This window comes from Cajanus cajan, chromosome 10, assembly GCF_000230855.2.
Source record: "Cajanus cajan strain Asha chromosome 10, NIPB_CcT2T_4, whole genome shotgun sequence".
NCBI classification, from domain to species: domain Eukaryota; kingdom Viridiplantae; phylum Streptophyta; class Magnoliopsida; order Fabales; family Fabaceae; genus Cajanus; species Cajanus cajan.
The window spans coordinates 5,864,966-5,892,503 of record NC_138526.1 but is presented as its reverse complement, the minus strand read 5'-3'; the positions used below and the strand labels follow the sequence as shown (position 1 = coordinate 5,892,503).

General features: G+C 36.5%; 1 protein-coding gene across 1 annotated transcript; it reads left to right on the top strand.

Moving 5' to 3' along the window:
* The first annotated feature begins 2,795 nt into the window (after nt 1-2,795).
* XIF (myosin-like protein XIF) lies at nt 2,796-17,492 on the top strand. The gene is made up of 40 exons (XM_020382370.3): nt 2,796-3,092; nt 3,217-3,345; nt 4,058-4,201; nt 4,307-4,452; nt 4,541-4,697; nt 4,775-4,833; nt 5,134-5,293; nt 5,378-5,527; nt 5,620-5,756; nt 5,841-5,987; nt 6,248-6,349; nt 6,430-6,487; nt 6,569-6,670; nt 6,762-6,799; nt 6,874-7,000; nt 7,091-7,261; nt 7,353-7,484; nt 7,573-7,679; nt 8,035-8,095; nt 8,216-8,393; nt 8,516-8,721; nt 8,944-9,063; nt 9,182-9,280; nt 9,721-9,933; nt 10,648-10,787; nt 10,867-10,968; nt 12,461-12,644; nt 13,096-13,143; nt 13,240-13,299; nt 13,592-13,762; nt 13,903-14,055; nt 14,417-14,623; nt 14,709-14,858; nt 14,950-15,020; nt 15,120-15,219; nt 15,318-15,374; nt 15,472-15,528; nt 16,006-16,086; nt 16,866-16,948; nt 17,089-17,492. Exons 1-40 carry the CDS (start codon nt 3,090-3,092, stop codon nt 17,228-17,230), a joined length of 4,752 nt encoding a protein of 1,583 aa, XP_020237959.1. The 5' UTR covers nt 2,796-3,089; the 3' UTR covers nt 17,231-17,492.
* Nucleotides 17,493-27,538: the final 10,046 nt, after the last annotated feature.

Below are 27,538 nucleotides of genomic sequence, written 5' to 3'. Positions count from 1 at the left end.
CGGGCGTGATCTGTCCGGATTCCGGGCTGACGTTGTTCAACGCGTGCCCGGGATGACCCTTATAATGTCAACCCGGGCTGAGAGCCCGGGTGCGAAATGCGGTCAGTACATCTTTTATTTTAAATATCGATAACAATATATAATGGGATACTCTCTTTTGGTGTCCGCTCTTTCAAAAACAAATATACCTTATGTTTAATTTTATTTTTTTCCCACTAATATATATATATATATATATATATATATATATATATATATATATATATATATGGATAAAATAGATAAAAAAATATATAAAAATAAATTTTTTTTAAATAATAACCACTCATTTATTTATTTATTTTAATTCTTAATAAAAAATACTATTTTATTTTATTTTATTTTTCAAGGGGCTTGGAGTGTCTTTTTCACTGTTAATTTTTATTTATTATTATTACTATTATTTAATAATAATATTATTATTTTATATAACTAACTTTTCCATGCTTTTTTTTTACCATTTTAGAGGGGGATTTTTTTTTGTGTGAGACCCGCATCATCCTCTCTACACTTCTCCTTAGTTCTTCTTTACCAAACAACATTAATTTTTAACTTTCACACACTTTTCTTTTCTTTCCTACTCTTCTCCTCTACTTCTTCCTTTCCCAAACACACCCTAAGATAATATTAAGAAGGAAGTGTTAGATAGAATGTCTTAATATTTTTAAAAAGTGCAATTAAGTCTAAAAGATAAATATTATTTTTTTTGTGTTTGGGAAAGTAGGGTTTGTTAAACATAGGCATATGTTTGAAGCTGTTGGTAGGCCATTATCGAAACAGATGTTTATGCCCATGAAAACTCCATGGACCTGTTTGGTAGGCTTGACAAATTTGGGCTTATTAAACATCCATCACACATTTATTTGTATCTACCATTACTCTCCCTTACCCTTTGTTCAACTAAGAAAGCTTTATTTCCCACATTGAGAAATCTGAGTCAAAAGCACTTCCAAAAGTTGCGTTTCAACAAAACCACTTTGGACCAATGACCGACAAGAGAAGAGAAGCATCTCCATATAGCAACACTATTTGGTACAGCAAGATCTAAATTCCAATGAGGGCCACATAGGCCATCCCATCATGTAAAAATTTGACAAAAATATCCAAATTAGAACACCTAATAAGCGAGAGTAATGATGGTTAATGATACCCACATCAGCAAAATTTCCTTTAAACAAATTCCAAAAGAAAAAGAATGATGAACAAAGCTTAGTTGGAAAGCCACGCTTGTGTTAGGCTTTTTCCTATGCTTCAAGGCCCCACCACCACACCACATGACATGACCCTTTTCTCATGTGAATCACCTTAGGCCAAAAATTGTGGCACTGCCACCTCCCTTAGCCGTCCCATAAAAAAAAAAAAAGATCTAGTGTAAGCCCTCATTTTAGTTCCAAAATTCAATAACCCATATATTACTCTATCAAATTAAGAAATTGTCAAATACATTTTAAAAATATTAAATAAGTTTTTAAATTTAATTATTGTGATTGTAGTTCTTAAATAAATATCGGTATTACTATTTTAGTTATGCATGATTTGAGTTTTGAACTAATGTATGATTTTCATAGGCTAATATAATCACATTTTTTTATATATAAAATAAAGAAAAAGCAATGTTGCAGCCTTGCACTTCATAACCGCCCTTCAATTTCATGATTCTAGATACACAGAATCATAGATGGTAGTATTTTTTGTTAGTAGTTACACTTCAAGTGCTGAAAGCCAAAGGGGGTGACAAAAAGTTATTTTTGGATGGGGGTGACATACATAAAGTTGGAAAACTTGGGTCCCCATTGGGGTTTACTATGCCAGGTGGAACCCCTTGTGTGGATCAACTTTCACAATCTTCTTTTCCTTTCTTTTAGGCATCTTTAATGTGAGAGGCTTTCTTCAACTCAATTGACATTTGACTTTGGACATAATGGCATTTGAGTAAGGTATGCTTGAAATATGTTGAAATTGATATACTCATGCTCTCTCTTTTTGCCCAACCAATATACCAACACTCCATGGTTCCAACTTTTCATCTTTGCTTCTATTGTGTGTATTCTAGCTTGTAGAATTTGGAATCTTCACACCCCCCACCCCCCCCCCCCCCCCAACTTTTTCTATTTCCTGATTTTTTTTAACTTTTTAAAATCTTCCATACAATGTAATTACGCTCAAATAACAATATGCTACTAAATGTAAGCATTTCTCTCAATAAGAAATCAAATTAGAATATCAACAAAGTGAGATAATTGACAAATAATTTTATTTCTTCATAAATTTGATCTACATTTGTGTGTATAAAAATAAATTGTTGGAAGATATTAACCATAAAAACAAATCAAATTAAAATTTAATATCATGTGAAATTATTATATATAATCAACATGTATGAATATTTACCATGGGTAAAAAGTTACTCTGGGATTGTAATTACTATATATAATAATGAAATATGACAAGTAACACCAGCTGTATATGCTACTACTCACCATAATACCAAATAATACACCTGACCAGACCCTAACAAAACTATTAAAAACCAAAATTATCATTCACCAAAAAACAAATTATTCAAAATTATCAGCTGGACGGTGGATCAATCTCCGTATGGCTTAAGCAACATGGCCCCACTTATGTGATCATGTTGCAGTCTGCAGACACAAGAATTGAATATTTTGAATTATTATTTTTCCTTGCACATTTTTTTCTGGGGCTTCTGTTGGTGCCAAGTCAGCATCTGTCGTGGAAGGAGCAAAAAGAAAGTACATGGGACTGAGAGGGAAGAAGAAAAAAAGGTGGTGAGGTGAGGTGTGGGGGTGCTTGTTGCCCCTTTAGCTTTAAAGAGTTGTTAACCACCCTGGCATTTGATTTCCTATATGCCTTTGTTTTCCTTTTGGACATTCCTTTCTGCTTTGTGAAACTCTGCAACACATCAACATTCTTTAAGATACACCACCCTTTTGCATCCACCAACTCTCTCACAAACTTTCATTCACCTTGGTCTAGTTCCACAGGCCACCATTCTGATTTTCATGATCACAGGAGTTTAGTTTAGCATCATGGTGAGAGTTTGGAAAAAAGAAAAAAACAAAGTTTTCTTTGTGTTTTGATCCTTCCCACTTTTTTGGTGTTGGATCATGTGTGTCAACATTAACACTTTTCATGGCTTGTTTTTTATTGGTTCAGGGAACACCTGTGAACATCATAGTTGGATCACAGGTTTGGGTTGAGGATCCTGAGGATGCGTGGATTGATGGTGAGGTGACAGAAATCAGTGGCAGAAATGCCACCATCATTGCCACAAATGGGAAAACTGTAAGGCTTTTACTTGATCATGAAATTGGACTACTGAAAGTGTTGTCATTTATTGGTGAAACACTTGGAAACTTGATCAGATTATCCCATGTTATAGATGTTAATATAACATGCGTTTCAGAGATAGGTGCAGATATCTGCTTTTTGACTAGAATAAAATGGCTACTTTTGATCGAATGATGCAAATGAAATAACTTGAAGAAAGAATCATAGAATGATCCATATCAACTATAATTTTTATTTTTTTTGGTTCTTTCACTGGATTTTCCACAACCGAAGAATTGTGTGAAGTTAATTTATAATATTATGTTGCATGAATTGTGATAATAAATTATTCTTACTCACAACACATTCTTATTCAGAAAAAAAAAATCCTATTCCTGACATGTACTTAAAATATATAATTAAGAAGTAACAAGTTATTCAAATAAGAAACTTACATTTTATATTGAATCAAGTGTTTATCGCTAAACCAAAAGTTATACTTGATAGTCAAGTCACATTTTTTTTTTCTTTTTCTCTTTTAACTTCACAAGTTCAAGAACCATAATTTGATTGGATCCTGACTCTTCTCAGCCTTGTTTAGACAGAATGCTGTCCAAACTCAACAATGGCCCCCCCAATACATATCACCATACTCATAATTTTGATACTTGAAGTGCAAGCATAAAGAAGCATATAAAACTAAAATTAGCATTGCCCTCAATTTCAGGTGGTGGCAGAAATTTCAAGCATATACCCCAAAGACACAGAGGCACCACCTTCAGGAGTTGATGACATGACCAAGCTAGCATACCTTCATGAGCCAGGAGTCCTGCATAACCTTGCAATTCGTTTTTCCCTCAACGAGATATATGTGAGTCATAACTGGTTAATCAACTTGTCATTCTTAAAATATTTGAAAGAAAAGTGATATAGAGGAAAATTGAGCAAGTTCTGACAAAAATAAATGAATAAACAGACATATACAGGGAATATCTTAATTGCAGTGAATCCGTTTCGAAGACTTCCACACTTGTATGACATCCATATGATGCAGCAGTACAAAGGAGCAGCATTTGGAGAGTTGAGTCCTCATCTTTTTGCTGTAGCAGACACATGTTACAGGTATATTTATATCAATGTAAAAATGGATTTGGCACAAGTAAACTTGGAAAACAGTTGATTATAGAGTTGACTCAGTTAAATGTATCAGGGCAATGATGAATGAAAATGGAAGTCAATCCATTTTGGTGAGTGGAGAGAGTGGAGCTGGTAAAACCGAGACAACGAAAATGCTAATGAGATATCTTGCATTCATGGGGGGTAGATCTGCTACAGAAGGAAGAACTGTAGAACAACAGGTTTTGGAGGTGAGTTTGAACTACTTAGCAATTGTTTCTTGGTTAACTCAAATAGGGTACATGCAGTGACATTTTCACTTCTGCAGTCCAATCCAGTGTTGGAAGCATTTGGGAATGCCAAAACTGTCAAAAACAACAATTCAAGGTAAATTGTGTAGATGTTTTCTCAGGTCACATTTTCTATAGAAAAATGCTAGCAGCATACTATTTAACACACTCTTTTGAACACACTATCTAATTAGTTGAAATTTATTGAAAAACACAAAAGTTGGTGAATTACACACCCTATTTAATGACACTCCTGATTTTGTGATTTTCAATAAATTTTAACCAATAAGAAAATATATTAAGAGGAGTATGTTAGAGAGTGTGTTGCTAACACTCGTCTTTTCTGTAGTAATTCCTATTTTAGTTGACCTAACAAAATTATTGGAGTTTTTGGCAGTCGTTTTGGTAAATTTGTTGAAATTCAATTTGACAAGAATGGGAAGATTTCTGGAGCTGCAATTCGTACATATCTCCTTGAAAGGTCCCGAGTTTGCCAAGTCTCTGATCCAGAGAGAAACTATCATTGCTTTTACATGCTTTGTGCAGCACCACCAGAGGTGAACTTTCTATAATTATCCTAAAAGGAATTCAGTAACATGCCATTACCTTACAAAATCTAAAAGCTAAAAGTTTCTTAATAGGATGTCAAAAAGTACAAGTTAGGAGATCCAAAGCAATTCCACTATCTTAATCAATCAAACTGTTATGAAGTGTCAAATGTAGCTGATGCAAAAGAATACTTGGAGACCAGAAATGCTATGGATATTGTTGGCATTAGTCAAGAAGAGCAGGTATTGGACTAGTTCATAAGTGCATCACATTCTAATCAAGCAATTATTTAGTTTTATCCAAACATTTGATCAAATGAAATTTCCCTACACAGGATGCTATATTTCGTGTGGTAGCTGCAATCCTCCATCTCGGAAACATTGACTTTGTTAAAGGGAAAGAAGTTGATTCTTCCAAATTGAAAGATGACAAATCACTCTTCCACCTTCGAACAGCTGCAGAGTTATTCATGTAAAGGCTTTGATCCACTTGTCAAAAGACTGTGTACTTCCTATGCTTGGCCTTCAGTGTGTGTCTTAACGTCTTTATGTTCAGGTGTGATGAGAAATCACTTGAAGACTCACTTTGCAAGCGCGTCATTGTGACTCCTGATGGTAACATTACCAAACCTCTAGACCCAGATTCAGCTGCTTTGAGCCGAGATGCTTTGGCAAAGACTGTGTACTCCAGATTGTTTGATTGGTAAAAACAAACTAACCAATTATACTAACATGTAAATAACCTTGTTCAGTAGTTTGACCCTAAAGTAAATCTAGGACATTGACAATCCAAAAACTTTGATGTCAAGGAAACATATTAGTCCTATATAACCTTATTCATAATGCATAATTGATAATTCATTCTTCTCTGAACCAAAGTGTTTTGCTTCTATTGCCTATTCGTGAACATATTTTTAGTTTTGAGAGGAATGACATTCTAAATGCATTCTTCAAATTTGGCAGGATTGTGGATAAGATTAACAGTTCAATTGGTCAAGATTCCAATGCAGTAAGCATAATAGGAGTCCTTGATATTTATGGATTTGAAAGCTTCAAAATCAACAGGTAAACAGGAAAATTATTAGAAATCAGAACGACAGATTCTACTTCTCTATATTATAATCTCTTTCATTCTCAATTTACAGTTTTGAGCAACTGTGCATCAACCTAACGAATGAGAAATTGCAACAACATTTTAACCAGGCAAGGTTATAACTTCTAAATGCAGCTTGAGTATCATTCTTACTGCAAATACATAATGTAGAAATGCATCTGTTTCAACAGCATGTATTCAAGATGGAGCAAGAAGAGTACACAAAGGAGGAAATCAATTGGAGTTATGTAGAATTTGTGGATAATCAGGATGTTCTTGATCTTATTGAGAAGGTAGTTAGAGACTTATGAATCATCATTGCTTGTGCAAAATTTATTCTACATGATAAAAAATTGTGAAACTGTTATTATGTCCTGTATGCAGAAACCGGGGGGAATAATTGCTCTTCTTGATGAAGCCTGGTATGTCATTCCTTACTAAATAGGAAGCAAAAGCTATAAATCAGGTGAAATTTTAATTATATTGTTTTCTGCAGTATGTTCCCCAAATCAACTCATGAGACTTTTGCACAAAAGATGTACCAGACATATAAAGGACACAAACGCTTTAGCAAGCCAAAACTTGCTCGAACAGACTTCACGATTAACCATTATGCTGGAGATGTAAGCTGAGAAAATTAAAAAAAAAATTCTTTGCTATCCACTCAAAATTATAACTGCTAATTTATTGTCACATAACTTTTTGATTCACAGGTCACATATCAAGCAGATTATTTTCTTGATAAAAACAAAGATTATGTTGTAGCAGAGCATCAAGCTCTTTTATGTGCTTCAAAGTGCCCATTTGTTGCTAATCTTTTCCCTCCTTTACCAGAGGAGACATCAAAACAATCAAAATTCTCTTCCATTGGTTCACAGTTTAAGGTAAAGTTCAATTTCAACATTGACTAGTTCCACCTATTTGTAGAAACACTAAAGCCATGAATTGGCTTCTGAATTAAATCTTAATATGCAGCAACAACTGCAATCTCTCATGGAGACACTGAACACAACAGAACCACATTACATAAGATGTGTGAAACCAAATACAGTTTTGCAGCCAGGAATCTTTGAGAACTTCAATGTCTTAAACCAATTAAGATGTGGGGTAAGCTTAATTTTCTCTGAAATGTATGATTATTTAGTAAATTCGAGAAAGTTTGCCACCAATAACATTCACATCACAACCCTTTCAGGGAGTACTCGAGGCAATAAGAATTAGCTGTGCTGGATATCCAACAAAAAGAACATTTGAAGAGTTTCTTGATCGCTTTGGAATGCTAGCCCCTGATGTCCTTGATGGGTATAGATTATTCTAGTCTACAAGAAAATGGAAATGAAAATGACTTTTTTTTTTGTACTTTGATTGCCATATCATGGTCATATGGCATTCACACCTTCAAGAAAATAGAGCAAGAATGATGAATCAAAGATGACATAAAATCATTGTTCAGTTAAAGTGTCAAACTCAATATGGCATCACTTAAAAATAACAAATAAGAATAATCAATGTATTAGCTCATATTATAGAGAATCAATTCAGGATCAATTGAAGATAAATATCTTAAATCTATATCTGTCGTTGTCAAGTCCTATAAAATACTATATGTTAAGCTTCATACACCCATATGATAAATAATGTTTTCTTCTGTTTGCAGCTCTGATGAGAAAAAGGCATCTATTGCCATCTGTGATAAGATGGGCCTAAAAGGCTATCAAGTAAGTCTATTATACATAGACAAACATGTTATATTTAAGCAAAAGACATGATTATCATAAAATTTCAAGAATTTATGTGATTTAATCTCTAATGCATTTTCCCCCTACTTTTTCAATCAGATGGGGAAAACAAAGGTATTTCTCAGGGCTGGTCAGATGGCTGAATTAGATGCACGAAGAGCCGAAGTCTTAGCTAAAGCAGCTAAACGCATACAGAGACAAATCCGGACGCATTTAACCAGAAAGGAGTTCATCACCCTCAGAAAGGCCACAATTCATATCCAGAAGATTTGGAGAGGTCACCTTTATTCATTAAAAACATTTTTTAGCAAATGTCCTCCTTTTTCTTAAGTGCATCATTATTATGATTCTTTGCTAGAAATAACAGGAGTTATTCTTTTGTGGCCTTTACTTCTTCAGCCAAACTTGCACGTAAACTCTATGAGCATATGAGGAGGGAAGCAGCTTCTATCCGGATACAGAAACATGTGCGTGCACACAGAGCAAGAATATATTATACATCATTACAAGCATCGGCTATAGTTATTCAATCAGGGTTGAGAGCATTAGCAGCACGAAATGAATATAGATATAGAAGAAGAACAAAGGCTTCAATCAAAATTCAGGTACATATGCCTTTAGAAGTAATATCTAACACCAACAAAGATCATGACATGAACGCTGAAAAAATTTGGAATCCAAAATATGTTTTGTCAATGAAAAATTCATCGAAGTTTTCATCAATAAAAACTTGAAGGTACTTTAGATATGAGTATGCATAATAGGAAATTACATTGCTTCTCTTTTATAATGATAAGTTTATTTATTTATTTCATTTCTTCTTACAGACACAATGGAGAAGAGCTCAAGCTCTTTCTGATTACAAACAGCAGAAGAAATCAACTGTTACACTTCAATGTCTTTGGAGAGCTAGAATAGCAAGGAAAGAGCTCAGAAAGCTTCGGATGGTGAGTTATATTTTTTATGTAACATTTTCTAGAATTTTATGCCAATTATTTTAGCATATCTACAAGAAAAACTGTTTTGAAAGTATAGGCATGGTAACAATTTCATGTTTCTGTGCAGGCTGCAAGGGAAACTGGGGCACTTAAGGAAGCAAAGGACAAGTTGGAGAAGCGTGTTGAGGAGCTAACATGGAGACTAGATATTGAAAAACACATGAGGGTAGAGATTGTCAACTAGTTCTCCTTGATAAACACCAAAGTGCAATGTTGGCAACACATTTTTTTAAACACACTCCCTCTAATTAGTTGAAATTTATTAGAAAACACAAAATTTAATGGGTTCCACATCCTATTTTATCATCCTTTCTCCTGATTTTAAAGTTTTTAATAAATTCCAAGTGAAAGGAGCGAGTGTGTTACGAGAAATGTGTTAGAGTTTGTTGTTGACAATTCTCAAATGCCAAATGGATTTGAGTGAAATGGTTAATGCCAGTAAAACCGAACAGCATAATTACTATTCAAAATAAGACTTTTAGCAACAATTTATAATCGGTGGTTCATACAGGGCACACTATTCATGATAGCAGTGAGAAGAAAAGCCTTGATTCATTCATAAAGCATTTTATCCACTCCATCTTATCTGGAAAAATTAACTTGCAGATGGATCTTGAAGAAGCTAAAGGGCAAGAGATTGCAAAATTGCAAAATGTTTTACAAGAAATGCAAGCTCAGTTAGATGAAGCCCATGCTGCAATTGTACAAGAGAGAGAAGCAGCAAAAATAGCAATTGAACAAGCACCACCAGTAATTAAAGAGGTACCTGTTGTGGACAACACCAAGCTTGAGTTGTTGAATAAAAATGAGGAGTTGGAGGTAAATTTAAAACTTTGTCTACTATATAATTTGGAAAATTTTAGTTTTTGGTAGAGATCCTATATAGACCAATGGTATAATTAAATAAGTAGAGAACAATTCTCATTTAATAAACTAATTTTATAGGATAGAGTTAGATTCAAATCCTCTTAACAAGAAAATGTATTAGAGATCACACATCAACTAATTGTATATAAGTGAGAGAAATCCTCGTTTTATAAATCTATTTTATAAAATTGAGTTAGACTTTTCACATTAAATTGGCAGAACAATAAAATTGCGTTAAGTAACAGATTCAGTACTTTGAAAAAAGGGTAACAGTTCCGGTATGATATTGACACGTTACCATGATAGAATGGCAGTATCTAAAATAAAAATGGTATTATCATAAACAAACTTGATGTACTTGAAGAAACATCGCAAATTTCGTTTATTTAGTATGAAATACTTCCAAATATTATATATAAAAATTAATAAGTAAGGGTGGCAGTTTTTCATCTTTTTTTCACGGAATATTTTATATTTTTTTTTACCACCAACAAATTAAAGTAAAAAATAATAGTAATTTTTTAGAGGCAACATAGGAAGAATGATAAATAAGTGGTTAACAAAGAAGATTTCAGGACCATTCATAGAAAATTAGAAACAGAGTAGAAACCTCCAATGACACATAACATGATGACAAATAATTGAATTGATGTTCTGAAAATACAGACTGAAGTGGAAGAGTTGAAAAAGAAGATTAAGGAGTTTGAAGAAAGGTGCTCAGGAATTGAAAATGAGAATCAAGCAAGGCTGAAAGAGGCGGAAGAAGCACATCTTAAAGCATCACAACTTCAGGAGACTATTGAAAGGTTGTTAAGTAATAAATAACAAACACAATATTTCTTCCAACATAAACTGGCATTGACTATCTACTCTTTATCACTCCAGATTAGAATTGAGTTTGTCAAACCTTGAGTCTGAGAACCAGGTTCTATGCCAGCAGGCTTTGGAAGAATCTAAAAATGAAGAGCTCTCTGAAGAGATCAAAATGTAAGTTCTAATATATTATTCGCATTATTATTATTTCTTTGCATTAGTGATATTTAGCTTCCAGAGACAATTAGTGAATTAGTATTTAGTAGATCATAGCAGCACCTGCATTTGAATGTAACTAGTAAAAAACTTTGTGTGACATTTAGTATTTAGCTGCCTATATGAGGTCCCTTCTTTTAGGCTCGGATGCTTTGATGGATACAACTCCCTTAGCAAAGGGGGATACAGAAATGATACCCCAAAATGAGCCTGGTGTAGCTCCAGTAACTGTTCATGAAATAGATTTTAGAAAATCAGATGATAACCAATAAATATGAATAGAGAAATGCTAGCAAGCTTTGTCACACTCTTTTAAACACTCATTAGTTGAAATTTATTGAAAACACAAAATTTGATGAGTCTCACATCCTATTTAATGATTATCCCTCTTGATTTTTTAGTTTTCAATAAATTCTAACCAATAAGAATGAGTGTGTCAGGAGTATGTTGTTTGCACTCTCACTATGAATATTATGATAAACTGTCCTTTCGTTTATTTTTAGAAGTTTTCTATTCACTGCATTTATATGGTCACTTCTTTATTTGGTACCTTCCCTAGGTAATGCAACTAAGTCACTAGTTTCAGTGAAGATTTAAAGTTTTTTAATTATCAGAATTAATTTCAACTGCATAATACAAGCCATAATATACGTCTCTGCTATACTGTGTCTTACACACCACTAAATTAAGAAAAATAAATAAATAAATTTTGGAAAAGTAATAGAAATGTGTAAGGGCCATGTCCAAGAGTGTGGGATTTTAGGTTGAGTAACATGTTTATCCCAAAATATCTAGGCACTTAAAAGTTCAAACTCATGGCCGTCTTCATTATGTACCCCCTTTAACTTGTTTCATGTTTACTCTCATCTTTTTAATCAATTTTTTTGTCTGTCCTGATCTTTATTTATTTATTTATTTATTTTATTTAATTGGGAATTTTAATTTTTTTAATTGCTTTTGCTTTCAAGTCTTTGGTGTGAGCTTTTAGGTTGTATAGCCTATTTGTTCTAAAATATATAGGCACTTCAGGCTCATTAGTCACTGACCTCTTGCTCATATTGGGCCGTTTGTTTAAATTTTTGTTTAAATATAATTTTTTTAATAAAATAAGTAGCTTTCTATTTTTTTAGTGTTTGTGACTGAATTTTTTTTAAAAAGTAGTTTTTTTTTTTTTTTTGAAAAGCTCTCTCTATATATAAAAAATAGTTTTCTTCATTTTTATTAAAAGTAAATCCTATCTACTTCTTAATTTGTCTTAAATCAATATTTTTAGAATATTTTTTTAAAATTTTAAACAAATTGCTCCATTATTACCCTTTAACTTTTTTTTTTTCTTTCTTAATTACCGATGTGGGACTTATTCCTAAATAGGAAGGAATGTAGAAAAGCATAAAACTGAAACTAACACATACATGCCATTAAAATACTTAAATTTTCATGTTGTCTCTAGCCTCAAGGATCAAATAGCAAATCTAGAATCAGAGAATGAATTCCTACGGAGCCAGGCAGCAGCTGCTTTGGAGCAGAAAGTTCATCCAGAAATTTTAGAAACAGACCATGAAGTTGCTGTTGTAGAGCAGATGCAACCAAGAGTTATTGCAGATAATGTGACTGCAGTCACTGCACCAATCAAGGTAGGTTACCTCAAGTTTTCTCTTTAAAATCATTATTGGAAATCTTACATTGGCTAATGAGATGGTCATACTAGTGTATATAAATAGGGAGCAATCTTTACCTTGTAAGCTAATTTTGTAAAGTTGTGTTAGGCCCATAATCCATTGTTTTAACATGGTATTAGAATCTATCCTAGAAATATTGATTGTTGTTGGACTTATCGTGTCACCCACGATCGGATCACCTACAAATATTTAGTCTTATGATTTCACGCTTGAGATGTTCAGTTCTCGGCATGAGAGATGTGTATTGGAGATCTCGCGTCGACTAGTAAGATGACCATACTATTGTATATTAATGGGGAGCAATCCTTAACTTACAAGTTGATTTCGTAGGATTTAGTGAAGTCCATAACCCACTATTTTAAGAATTATTTTTCACCATGTAACAATTATCATTATGATGATGCAGATTTTGGATAATGGAAATCAAACAGAGGAAGAATGGCATGCAAGAAAAGTATTTTACAATTTACCTCATTTGTCCTATAAGAATTTCAGGGTATGTGATAAAAAAACAATATGCTAATTTCTAGTTATAACATTATGTTTACAGGAACCAAAACCACCAGTCTTGTTTCTTACAAAACAAAGATCACTCACCGACAGGCAGCAGGTATGTTTTAAAGACAAAAACAAGTAAGGGAAAGAAATGCTATTGCTATTACTCTTTCTAGTTTCTACTACTGGTTGAAATTTGAAAATCACAAATTTTGCTAAGTTTTACCTTAAATTAGGGGAGAGACTCATTGGATGAGATGTGAGACTCACAAAATTTGTGATTTCCAATAAATTATAGTTAATTATAGTGTTAGAGATAAAGTAGTTAGTATTCTTCCTAAGGTAAAGTCATGCAGTTGCACACAAAAATAAAGGGTACTTACAATTTCCATATCTATTATAAACAGGAAAGTCATGATGCACTGCTCAAGTGCCTCACTGAAGATAAGCGATTTGAGAAGAACAGACCAGCGGTTGCTTGTATTGTGTATAAAGCACTTCTTCATTGGAGATCCCTTGAAGCAGAGAAAACACATATATTTGATAAAATTACACACGTTATCCAATCATCTATAGAGGTAGTAATAGTATTCTCCAAGAACTTAGTACACTGACAAAGATTAAGGAATTCTAAATAAAACATTCATCATTTCAACCAAGATGTAATCACTCGTATTGATTGCTGTATGAAAGTAACTCGCATTTTATGTTCTGGTAGAGTCAAGAAGGAATACATGATCTAGCCTACTGGCTTTCAACAACTTCAACACTTCTGTTTTATCTACAATGCACAATGAAGGCCAGCAATACAACTAAGGCAGTATCACGTAATCGAAACTCCCCCGCCACTTTGTTTGGCAAAATGGCAAAGGTGAGATTTTCAAAAGTGCTAGTTTTCATTTGTTGGATAGTCTTACATTGCTTACTTCAATTCTTAGAGTGCAACTTATATATCTATTTTTTTGGACAATTTCACTTAATGATAATTGATTTAAAAATTAAATTTAATATGGTATCAGAACTTATAGTTTATCTTGGTAAATTGCCTATTTTGGTAGGCTCGCCTGATTTGACACGCATTTTGGAGGGGAGTGTTGGAAGGTTTCATATTGTTTGTCACAATTCTTGGAATGCAACTTAATGTCAATTGATTTTAAGATGGAATCTAATATCATTACATTAAATCAACGTTAAAACTTAAAAATATAATGGCACTTAATTTACACCTTCAGGGTTTACGTTCATCTTCAATGGGCTTGGGGATTTCAAGTGGCTACAGTGGAATGGTGGACAAGCCGAATGACCAATCTAAAGTAGAAGCCAAGTACCCGGCTATTCTGTTTAAACAACACTTGACTGCATATGTTGAGAAGATATATGGAATGATTCGTGATAGTTTAAAGAAAGAGATTAGTCCATTCTTAAATTTGTGTATACAGGTAAACATCATGTTTAAGATCAATTCCAAAGTAACAGAAAATTTTGTATTGGTTGATTAGATAAATCTTTTATCAACATTGGCAGGCACCAAGAGCCATAAGGACTAGATCAATAAGAGGGTCCTCCAGAAACATCCATTCAAATATAGTTGCAAAACAACAGGCATTGCATATGCACTGGAAAGGCATTGTGGACAAGTTAGATCACGCCTTGCGAATATTTTCTGATAACTATGTAAGAACGAATTACTCACTCAATGTTTGTTTGGGTGGTTTGTACTTGTTAGAGAAGACATTTTCCAATATTCTACATCTTGTTACTTCAGGTCCCTCCCATCATAACAAGGAAGATATTTAGTCAGGTTTTCTCATTCATGAATGTGCAACTCTTCAATAGGTGAGCAGAATTTCCATTCAATTGCACTAAACATTTTGGGGTAGTAACTGTTTACTCAGTTTAATATGAATTCTCATGAAGTTTGAAAACTTTGGTCAGTTTGTTGCTTCGTCGTGAGTGTTGTTCCTTTAGCAATGGAGAATATTTGAAGGCAGGTTTGCATGAGTTGGAACTATGGTGTCTTAAAGCAACAGATCGGGTAACTTCATATATTTTCCATAACCAAAGCATTGACTGAAAATGCAAGAGATACATTTCCTACATCTTTTTATCTTTCTTATTTGGTTCATTTTTCAGTTTTCTGGGTCGTCTTGGGAAGAACTCAAACACATACGCCAAGCTGTGGGCTTTTTGGTATATTTTCTTGGATCAAGATTAAAGAAAATTCACTGTTAACTCTTTCATTCCCCTTTCCTCAATATTCAGTTTTTAAAATGCTTTGTTTATGTAGGTTTTGCATCAAAAGACTCAAAAATCTTTGGATGAGATCACAAACGAACTCTGCCCGGTAACTTCACTAACTCATCTACAAAAGACACCACAATACACAATGACAACCTTTTTTTTTTGGATTAAAGTAGCTTTTCTCTAACTTGTAGATTTCTATTAAGATTAAGTCTTTACTTTAAACACTATCTAAATACTCCTTCCAGTCCATAATTTTTTATTTGTTGGCCTTGCTGTTTTGTTACAATTTTTACTTTTAATGTTTTACACATTCCAAGTAATGTTAATCAACTTTTTTCACATGTCTTTATTTAACAATTGTTATTCCTACTCCATAATTGCTATTTTTATAAGTATTAAATAAGGTTATTTTTTATTTAACATACTAGAATTATATATTTCTTAAGGAATGTGCAAAAACCTTCAACATAAAATATTATAGACCAGGAGAGTAACATATTTGAAGCACTAGGAAAGAGCAAGATTCTAACTCTTTTCATTGCAATGTATCATTTCTTGTTTATTGTTCCTGTATCAGGGGTTAAGTATTCCACAAATATATCGTATTGGAACTATGTTCTGGGATGACAAGTATGGAGCACAGGGATTATCTGCAGAAGTAAGTACTTGTCTCCTTAACCATGTTTAGCTCTACTGCATGTTTGTGTGCAGCTTTCTAACCTTGCAAATTCATTTGAAGTATGATGAATATTAGCAAACTTTCGATTCGCTTCAAAACAATATTAAGATCTTTTTGAAACATAGAAAGTCTGAAACCAACGAAGGAGTAATAATTTAATAAAATATTGATAATCAACCTCCGAAAATAAATATTAAAACCGTAGAGGACAGTACACTTTCTTGAGGTGGTCCATTAAAATCTAGCTTGAGTAGCTTCAGTCGATTAAGTAATCAAAACTCAAAACTAAAGAAAACATATTTCTATAGGAAATAAAACTAGTCTATTTAGAGTCTATTTGGATAAACTTCTTTAGCAGTACTTTTAGAAGAGAAAAATAAGAAGAAAAAAAATGAAATAAACTTATTCGTAAGTTAAATTAATACATAAGCTAATTTGTAAAAGCTAATTCTTCAAAATCTTAATTTTACCTCATGCATAAATTAGTTTTAACTTATGAAGAAACTTATTTCAGTATTTCTTCCAACTTTTTTTCTCCTAAAAGTACTTCCGAAGAAGTTTATTCAAATAAACCCTTATATCCTAACACCAAAACAATTGGGTCATCCCTTGGTTCCTAATTAGAATACATACACCAAAGGCATATACATTAAATTAATTACAATCATAACATCATTCTGCATTAGATAACCTCATAACACATGATAACTAAAGATCTTTCAATTCTTTTTTCCCCCTTCTGACTATTGTTTTTACAGGTCATTAGCAGAATGAGAGTGCTTATGACAGAAGACTCAATAAACATAAACAATAACTCATTCCTTCTGGAGGTGGATTCCAGGTAATTAAGTATTATCATATGCTTCTAGATCAATTTTGATTTTCCTCTTTTTCATATTCCAAACCCAAAAGTCACTTCCTAGCCAATAGAAACACATTTTTCTGACAAACTATTACACTGGTTCCTTTTACAAAACTCAGCATACCATTCTTAATGGAAGAGATGTTCCGGTCCATGAGTGACATTCGCCTATCAGATATGGATGTGGATCCACCACCAATCCTCAGGCAAAGGTCTGACTTCCAATTCTTGTTGCAACAAATGGATAGTGACTCTCAGTGAAAGTTTGGTGCTGATATTAGTATAGTTTCTGATGTGCATTGATTTATTGTGGGTTTGGTGTGGAGAGAGGAATTGAGTGATGAGGTGAAGAATTGTAATTAGTTTATTTATTTATTCTAATTTTTTTCATTTGTTTTTCGGGTAGACCCCAATTTTGTTTATTATTCTTGTAAGGCTTCTTGTCAAGGAAGGCCACAGAGAATTTTGCCATTATTGTATAATGTTACTTCAAAAGATAATGAAAGGAAAGTTTGGCCTTTAATTCAATTTAGTAAACTTCACTAGATATTTATTAATAATTGCTATTAAGGATATTTTAGTTGGTTTGAATTTGATGGAGTTGTTCCTTCCATGGGTGATGACAAAGGTTGAAAGGAGACTCCTTGCCCTTGATCTAGGCTCACCAAAGGGTAGAGAAAAGGATGACTTTGATGGGAAAGGAAGATAGGCGTGAGATATAGATGGTTGGCGGAAGTGTTTAGGGTTAAGGTGTTTGGTGCTCACAAGGTTGGCTCACTCCAAAGGTAAATGGAGGCCACTCTAGGGTTCTCACTCTCCAAGGGTGGAGATAGGAGAAGGTTAGTCAAAGTTAATCTAGTGACTAAGGAGAAGATTTGAGGCACAAAAAGGCTCACTCAAATTCATATATTCCAAAGTATTTACAAGTGGTGGGGTGTTGGGTATTTATAGGAGGGGAGGCATCTAGGGTTTCATTTGGGACTTGCATGGCCGAAATTCATAAGGCAAATGCACTCCAAATGACATGCCAAATGAACCCTAGATGCTACTTGGTGACCAAGTTTGGAATCTATGGGTCTAGATTGGCTACATCAAGGTGCATGATAAGACCATGCAACCTTTGCCCTCTACTTGGGCCTAAGCCTTTCTATCACCAAAAATAGATCCAAAGCTCACCAATAATGCGTCACCCTTCTAGTGTAATACCCTAGCCCAAATTAAAAACCTAATCATCTAAAGCACCCCATAATACAAGGGTAAAATGGGAAATACAAAGAAAATAAATCCTATGACTAAAATACCCCAAAATACAAGGGTAAAATTGGCAACTAAAATAAACCCTATACTAATGAGGCTTAGGAGAGAACTAATACTCTATGATCATGAGGAGAGTATCCTTTGGTGTGTGAACACCCTCCTCCTCTTCAACTCTCCTAGCCATGGACCTAGTGATGGGGCCCACATGTGTCTTCAAGGATGGTCCTCCATCAGAATTTGTTTAATGGAAGAAAAAGAATCTATCTATCTGTTTGTAATATAAAAGTTGAGTTACATTCTAATACGTCAATACATCACTTTAAAATGAATTTGTGTTGCCATGTTATTTTGTAGTCTTTTTCTTATTCTATTATATTGTTATGAAATAAATGTGTAAGTGAAGGACACGTGTTAATTGCTAGCATGAGTAACCGGCTGTTAGTTAGTTAGAACCTCTCCTTTTGTGGAGGGTTGTTAAGAGCAGTTGGAAACAGATAATTATAAATAGCTAAGGGATGGTTTAGGCTGGGACATGATTCATTCAGCTTAAGACCAAATTCTTGTAATTCTTCTCTCAAGTCAATAAACATTCCCGAAGCTCTTCTTATTCATGATTTTCCTATTTCTCTATTCTGTTCTTCGAGTTTAAGATTCCTAGAATTAGAAAAATTTACAAGTGGTTGTAGACACCCAATTTCTTCCGAACTCACAAAAGTAATGAAATGGACGTCTATTATCAAGGAAAGGAACTCCCGAAGCATGGAAGCAATAGGACATGACATCAGAAAGTCTAAAGCCCAAATACGCTAGTTTTAGTAGCTCGGAACAGGCTATTCCAAAATCGGAACGGTCCGTTCCAAGTTACAAAAAGGGCTTAAAGCCCTAGTTTGGAACGGGCCGTTCCCAAACTAGAACTAGCCGTTCCAACATAGGCAGTTATGTGTTAAACTCACTTTTAGAATGGGTCATTCTAGTTCTAGGAATGGGTCGTTCCAGTTACAAAATTAACACAAAACGGTCGAATCCAAAACAAGTCGTTCCGATTTTGGAACGGGCCGTTCTGACCACTTTTTGATGCCTATAAATAGCAGGCTCGGGTACAGTTCTTGTTGGGGTTATTTTATGGCATTTATCTGAGGGGATATTTTATGAAAGTTATTTTTATAGGGTTATTACACAAACATACTCCACAATGATGAGATATTGTCCGCTTTGGGCCTTAACCCTCACGGTTTTGCTTTTGGTCATTACCCAAAAGGCCTCTCAATTATTGAAGTATGTTTGTATTATATAAGTTGTTATTTGTTGTGTTATTTTATCGATGTGGGACTTGTTTGTATCCCAACAATCCTTGCCTCAAACAAGGGACCTAACCTTTCATGCAGCGGAATTTGTCTTTATATAGCACATTATATATTATGAGTTATGAGGGGTGTTGCCACCCGCCGAAACGGACCTTGGCATTCGCGACGATGGTCGGACTCATTTTAAAGGTTTGAAAAGTGGTGGATTGCTAGAACGACTTATTCTCAAACTGAGACCTTGTCGAGCTAACAATTAAATGATTCACCAATCCATGTTAATCCCAAGCGGGACCCTCCATAGATTAGTGGTTTTCGCAAAAGGTAGGGTTCTTGGAGTCGCCACCAATGTTTTACTCAAAACATTGGAAAAAGATTTAAGGCAATTGATTTTATAAATCAACCTTGGCCATTACAACCAGAGTTGGGTAAGGGAGTCGGTTACGTGCGGGGAAGGTGTTAGCACCCCACAACGCCCCTTTCGGGTTCCCTATGACGGATTATTTCATAAATAACAGTGTAAAATTACTAAATTACCCCTATTTATTATAAACGATTATAAATTAAATATCTACATGATGACAATATTAAATATGCGACAATCAGAAAGCAATAAAAGAAGGGATTTTAAGAAAAACCTCTTGAAGCGTGCTTTTATATATCTAAACAGATGTTAGGAGGCTTTTTGGCGCTCCCTCCCACTACACGCTCGCTCGCTCCTTCCCTAAAAATTAATCTTTACTATGGAAATCAAAAAGATTTCCCTTCGACTAGTTCGAATTCTCAAGCTAAATGCTTAGAACTCAAGAACTTCGTCGGATCGGCTCTCGGAGAGAATTCTAGGGCAGAACACTGCTCAAAAACCCCAGAATACTCAAGAAGAGAGTCCAAGAAGTGTGTAAAAGTGTCAAATGACGTCCAAATGACGTCTTATTTATAGGGGTGAGGCGCAGTACGGCCCCTGGTGTCAATACGGCCCGTATTGAAGTTTTGAACTTCAATACGGCCGTATTGAATTTAATACGGCCGTATTGAGGTTCAAAAACATCAATACGGCCGTATTGGTTTCAGTACGACCGTATTGCAGTTCAAAAATGCAATACGGGCCGTACTGAGCTCCAAAGAGGCCGTATTGAGCTCCACTCCTCTCACTTTCTTATTTTTAGCTACTCTAAGACCTCTAAACCTACAGATAGTCATCCTATGGTCTTCTGGGAGTCCTTCTGGCTGACTTTCCGTTGATCTTTGAGAGTCTTCGAGTCTTATTTCCGACCCGGACAATTTTAGGGGACTACAGCTGCCCCCCCTTTACTTAGTCAAGCGGCTTTTTAGTGTACCGGTTGACAAGTAAAGGAGTTGACCCAATTGTCCGGGGAAAAGGCCATCCTTCCGACTTGTAGTGTCTTCTAGTGGAAAATTGCTGAGTAGCCTCTCCAGGTTGAGTACCGCCTCTCCAGGCTTTGCTTCCGTTGTTTTTGACGACGTTAGCAGATACCCTCTGTTGTTTCTGACGACGTTGGTGGCTGAGTACCGCCTCTCCAGGCTTAGCTTCACTCGACACCCGAGCTGGAAGCTACATACCTCCGTGTTCTTGACAACCTCGGGGTAACTGAGTACCGCCTCTCCAGGCTATACCAGCGTGTTCTTGACAACCTCGTGGTAATTGCATACCTCCGTGTTCTTGACAACCTCGGGGTAGCCGAGTACCGCCTCTCCAGGCTATACCAGCGTGTTCTTGACAACCTCGTGGTAGTTGCATACCTCCGTGTTCTTGACAACCTCGGGGTAGCCGAGTACCGCCTCTCCAGGCTATACCAACGTGTTCTTGACAACCTCGTGGTAGTTGCATACCTCCGTGTTCTTGACAACCTCGGGGTAGCCGAGTACCGCCTCTCCAGGCTATACCAACGTGTTCTTGACAACCTCGTGGTAGTTGCATACCTCCGTGTTCTTGACAACCTCGGGGTAGCCGAGTACCGCCTCTCCAGGCTATACCAACGTGTTCTTGACAACCTCGTGGTAGTTGCATACCTCCGTGTTCTTGACAACCTCGGGGTAGCCGAGTACCGCCTCTCCAGGCTATACCAACGTGTTCTTGACAACCTCGTGGTAGTTGCATACCTCCGTGTTCTTGACAACCTCGGGGTATCCGAGTACCGCCTCTCCAGGCTATACCAGCGTGTTCTTGACGACACTGGCAGTTGCATACCTCCGTGTTCTTGACAACCTCGGGGTAGCCGAGTACCGCCTCTCCAGGCTCTGCTTCGGTGTTTCTGGCAACCTAGGCAGTTGAGTTTGCCCTCTCCAGGGTCTGCGGTTTACCCTCCCCAGGGTCTGCCTCCGTGTTCTTGACGACGTTGGCAATGTGAGTTTGCCCTCTCCAGGGATCTGTGATGGTTTTGTCTCCACAGTCCACGATGCTGCTTCGACGATTTGTTTTTGATTTTGGTGCCGCTGAGGGCTGGATAACGCAGGGATCCGTCTAGGGGATGTGCAGTTACTCATAGGTTCTTGTGTCCCAATTTTGCATTGCGTAATTGGTGCCCATTGAGGAATTTCTGTTTCCTTGGGGTGTAGACACGAAGATGCTCTTTCTGAGATGAGCGGTGCCTTATGGTTGGCTGACGTCCTTTTGACGGTGGTGGAGTATCCCGGTTATCCTTATTCGGGCGACTCTTTTTGTTTTTCTGGTTTTGTTGCCTCTGTGTAGGCTATTATCCGCTGGGGATTTTGTCATTGATTGTGATTAGCCTCTTCTGTTAGGCGGATCATCTTGATGCTTGATGTTTGGTTGAAAGCCGAATTCCACTTGGGGAATGGTTTATTGATTTTTGCTTTTTGAAGGGATGCCTCTTAGTAGGCGACTGGGGATTTGAAGTTCTTATATATCCCAGAGTATTATTTAGAAAGCCTCTTCAGGCTTAGCTTCACTCATCGCTTGAGTTGGAAAGCTATCCTCCACTGAGGAAGTATGAGTCCTTTCGACTTGGATATTCTGTTTAGATGATCAAGCCTCCCTTGGGGAATCTTGCTTGATCTTGGTTTGATAGCTCTCACTGGGGAATTTGGCCTGTGAGTAGAAGCTGAGATATCTCTGGGGAGTATTATTTCGGCAAGCCTCTCCAGGCTCAATTATTCTGATGAGGGAGTATTATTTCGGCAAGCCTCTCCAGGCTCAGTTATTCTGAGAGAGTATTATTTTGGCAAGCCTCTCCAGGCTCGGTTATTCTGATGAGGGAGTATTATTTCGGTGAGCCTCTCCAGGCTCAGTTATTATGTACGATGCGGAATCTTTGCCTTTTTTGTCGAATTTTGACTTTTTCTGTATTTTTGCCTTTTTTGTCATTTTTTGGCTTTTTCTGTATTTGATTGCTTTTTCTGTCGATTTGCGGCTTTTTCTGTTGACCGCTGCCATACACAAGCAATTTTTCCTATTTTTCTATTTTATGTAATTGCCTCATGAAGAGGTCTTTGAAAATTTCTTTGTGGCTAATACGGCCATATCCATTTCAGTACGCCCGTATTGAGTTGAAAATTTGTTCATAACCCTATTTTTAGTACGGGTGTACTGAACATGACACGGGCGCATTTGTTTTTTCTGAAGTTTATATTTTTTGTTTTTTTGTTTTTGTTTTTTTGTTGATTTTTTTTTGTTTGTTTTTTCAATAAACAGAGAATAAGTGATCTTCCAGTACACCTATCATCTGTATGCATGTATGCGGTATGATGCACCTAATTCTATTTGATTTATTTTTTCAAAAGAATTAACCGATGCGTTTCTCTGTTTGAATTTTGCCATTCCTCCAGACGGGCTGTGCGATGCCGAATTCTGTAACCGAGGAATGATGCGTGTTATATTGAGATGGGCGTCATCAACCCAGTGATCCTCCCCTTCCTTTAGAAGACGTGTCAACCCTCCTATTGACCACTATATCTCCATGTTTCCACTAGATTATCCTAAAATCGTTTGGGACAAGAGATAAAAGAAGGGAAAGATATTTTTGTTCTGAAGTTTGTGTTTTAGAGGGGTTTTTATTTTCATTTTGAAAAATGGTTTTTGTAAGAATGGCTGGCCAAGGTAGGCTTATTGTGTTTAGGCTTGTTTGTTTAAGCATTTATGAAGTTAAGAAAATCTTGTTATTGACGTTGTGATTTTGACAACTTAGATAGCTTCCTTTGAACCTTTTTTAAATTCGGCTCATGGTACCATCATGGATTTCTTTTGTTTTTTGATTGTCCTTATTTTTTGCCTAAAACACCCTTTTATGGCGTCTTAGCGGACCTTTGTTTTTGTTTATTTTTGCAACCCTAATTTTTGCCTAGGTCACCCTTTCGTGGGATTCCTAGCGGGTCTTTTGCTCTTATTTTTGCGCAGCCCCCTTTTTGGGTTTCCTGCCGAGCTTTCTTTTATTTTAAAGGATTTCTTTTTATCCATGATGGCACTTGTCGAGGCCAAGGGAAGGTGCTCCAAGTTGTCACACACACTTCCACATAAAAATGATGCGGGTTTATTGTTATTAAGACAATTTTAACCTCATTTATGCTTATTCAAACAGGGTTAAATAATGCGGCCTAGAAATTTATTGTAAGCGAGAAAAGAAGCAATAAGAAATGAATATAGAATGATTTTATTATAATCATAATGGAAACATGTGCCCTATCGAGGCTCGGGGGTCGGGCTGTCCCCGAGGAGTAATCTCTAATAGTCATCAGGTCTATACATCCCTATCGGAAGGAAAAGAGCACTTGATGACGACGACCGGCCTTGACGCTTATGAACCGGCCTTCCTAAAGATCTGGCTTAAAGAACGTCGAGAAGGATCTTTGTTCCTCTTCGTTCTTTGATCTTTATTAGGGTCATATCCTAACCCTTGTTTTCCCGGATTATCTTTGATAGTGGGTAGCTCGGGAATTCCTTGGGAATCCTTGCCAAGTCCTTGTCCCGGCAAGTATCCGTTCTTGGTGAGCATGTAGGCTACCTTCTTCATTTCTCGGGGAAACGTTTCAACATTGGCAATCTCCAATGCTTGGAAGGCGGTTTCTAAAGCTTCCTCTGTTGCATCCACGTAAGGTATGGTGGATGGCTTACTGATGAGTATGTCATCTTCAGCTTGTACAGTCACCAGCTTGTCACCCACTATGAATTTGACTTTCTGGTGGAGCGTAGAAGGAACAGCTTTCGCATCATGAATCCAAGGTCGGCCGAGGAGACAGCTGTATGCGGGAGTAATGTCCATCACTTGGAATTCGACATTAAAGATGGTGGGTCCAATTTGGATTGGGAGATTGACTTCTCCCACCACTTCTCTTTTAGAACCGTCGAAAGCTCGGACGATCATGTTGCTCGGGCGCATTTGGATTCCCTTGATTGCCACTTGATCGAGCGTTCTTTTTGGCATTACGTTCAAAGAAGATCCATTATCTACCAAGACTTTAGCGATGTGATACTCCTTGCACTTTACTAAGATGTGCAAGGGCTTGTTATGATTTGGTCCCCCAGCGGGGATTTCTTCATCGGTGAAAGTGAGGTGATCATTAGCCGTGATGTGACTAACGATCCCCTCAAACTTGTCTTGGGAGATGGTATGCGACACATATGCCTCGTTCAAGACTTTCAACAGAGCTTGCCGATGCGGTTCGGAGCTTAGGATCAACGACAACAGAGTAATCTTTGCTAGCGTCCTATGAAGTTGATCCACGATGGAGTACTCGCTCTGTCGGATATACTTTAACAGCTCATCTGTCTCCTCCTCGGATTCTTTTTCCTCGGTTTTATCTTTTTCTTTTTCTTTATTCTTGGGAGCTTTGTCATGAAGATCTTCGGGAGTGTAGATCCTGCCACTCCTAGTCATGCCCCCAAGTCCAGCGATGTTAGAGATATCGCTGTCGGCAGAAGAATGGATGTCGTGTATCCATGGCACAGCCTCATTCGATTCGTAGGGGAAAGGTCTTGGAGCAGTGATCCTTAACGGTGTCGGACCTTCCCCTTTATTCGTCTTGATTACCAACAACGGAGTTGATGTGCGTTCGCTTGGCGCGGTTGTTGGCTTACACTTAATAACAAATGGCGTGCGATCCATTCTGAACATACGCATCGATTTAATCCTTTCTTTTTATGTTTATTAATGAATTACTAGGAGGGATGTATGAAATGCAAACCTAGATCCCTCCATGATCTTTGATAAGAATGCATGATATGAGATGATGGCGTTGAATATGCATGCATTGTGTTTATTCAACTAAGCATTATCATGTTTTCGGGATGCTCCTAAGATGATGCATGATATTGCTTGGTTTGGGATAAATAATATTTTTTCTTTGTTTTTTTGAATATTTTGTTTTTTTTTTGTATTTTTTGGGTGAAAAGGGAAACTACCTATATGAATGTGATGAAGGTAGATGTTAACACCATGTAATGGAAGATTCTTATTCCCATTTTATTCTTATTTAAAAGGGGAATGTTGTATGTTTAAAGAATGCAATGTATGCTCAAACAATGTCACATAAACAATGCACAAACAATTCACTCATCCACGAACAGTCACGAGCGAATCACGAGGTAGGGGTATCCTGCAGAAAAGTGCATATTCAAGGAGGTTCTAACTGTTCTCACTGGTCTGAGGCCCCCAAGGTGCCCCCATTATAGGGACCCAATTCCTCTCGTCGTAAGTCGATGGAAAGTTCCAACGCACTGTCGGACTTGAGTTCATGGTTATCACCTTGAGTGATGCTTTCCGACAACGGTCTACGGGCACCTATAGACCCATTCGACAACCGGCCGTACTAACATCCACTCCCTATGGCTTTCCACTCATGCCCCCGGGTATAGAGGGAACTGTTGTGTGCAAAGGTTTGTGTGCAGTTTGTATTTCAAACAATTGCGAGAATTTAAACATACAACAGTTATTTAAAGCCAAATAGATAAAGATGTTATCATACAAGTGAGGGGTAATAAAGTAATTTTAAACTATTATTTTGAAAAGAATCCATCACTAAATGGGATTGACTCTCGAGGCTTCCCCAGTGAAGTCGCCATCTGTCGCCACCCGCCGAAACGGACCTTGGCATTCGCGACGATGGTCGGACTCATTTTAAAGGTTTGAAAAGTGGTGGATTGCTAGAACGACTTATTCTCAAACTGAGACCTTGTCGAGCTAACAATTAAATGATTCACCAATCCATGTTAATCCCAAGCGGGACCCTCCATAGATTAGTGGTTTTCGCAAAAGGTAGGGTTCTTGGAGTCGCCACCAATGTTTTACTCAAAACATTGGAAAAAGATTTAAGGCAATTGATTTTATAAATCAACCTTGGCCATTACAACCAGAGTTGGGTAAGGGAGTCGGTTACGTGCGGGGAAGGTGTTAGCACCCCACAACGCCCCTTTCGGGTTCCCTATGACGGATTATTTCATAAATAACAGTGTAAAATTACTAAATTACCCCTATTTATTATAAACGATTATAAATTAAATATCTACATGATGACAATATTAAATATGCGACAATCAGAAAGCAATAAAAGAAGGGATTTTAAGAAAAACCTCTTGAAGCGTGCTTTTATATATCTAAACAGATGTTAGGAGGCTTTTTGGCGCTCCCTCCCACTACACGCTCGCTCGCTCCTTCCCTAAAAATTAATCTTTACTATGGAAATCAAAAAGATTTCCCTTCGACTAGTTTGAATTCTCAAGCTAAATGCTTAGAACTCAAGAACTTCGTCGGATCGGCTCTCGGAGAGAATTCTAAGGCAGAACACTGCTCAAAAACCCCAGAATACTCAAGAAGAGAGTCCAAGAAGTGTGTAAAAGTGTCAAATGACGTCCAAATGACGTCTTATTTATAGGGGTGAGGCGCAGTACGGCCCCTGGTGTCAATACGGCCCGTATTGAAGTTTTGAACTTCAATACGGCCGTATTGAATTTAATACGGCCGTATTGAGGTTCAAAAACATCAATACGGCCGTATTGGTTTCAGTACGGCCGTATTGCAGTTCAAAAATGCAATACGGG

What these genes read in the sequence shown, in the direction of transcription:
- XIF (XM_020382370.3), top strand. An exon ending in TTCTTGATCTTATTGAGAAG is followed by an intron (nt 6,671 to 6,761) that starts GTAGTTAGAGAC and finishes TCCTGTATGCAG; the next exon opens with AAACCGGGGGGAATAATTGC. An exon ending in TCACAAACGAACTCTGCCCG is followed by an intron (nt 15,529 to 16,005) that starts GTAACTTCACTA and finishes TTCCTGTATCAG; the next exon opens with GGGTTAAGTATTCCACAAAT.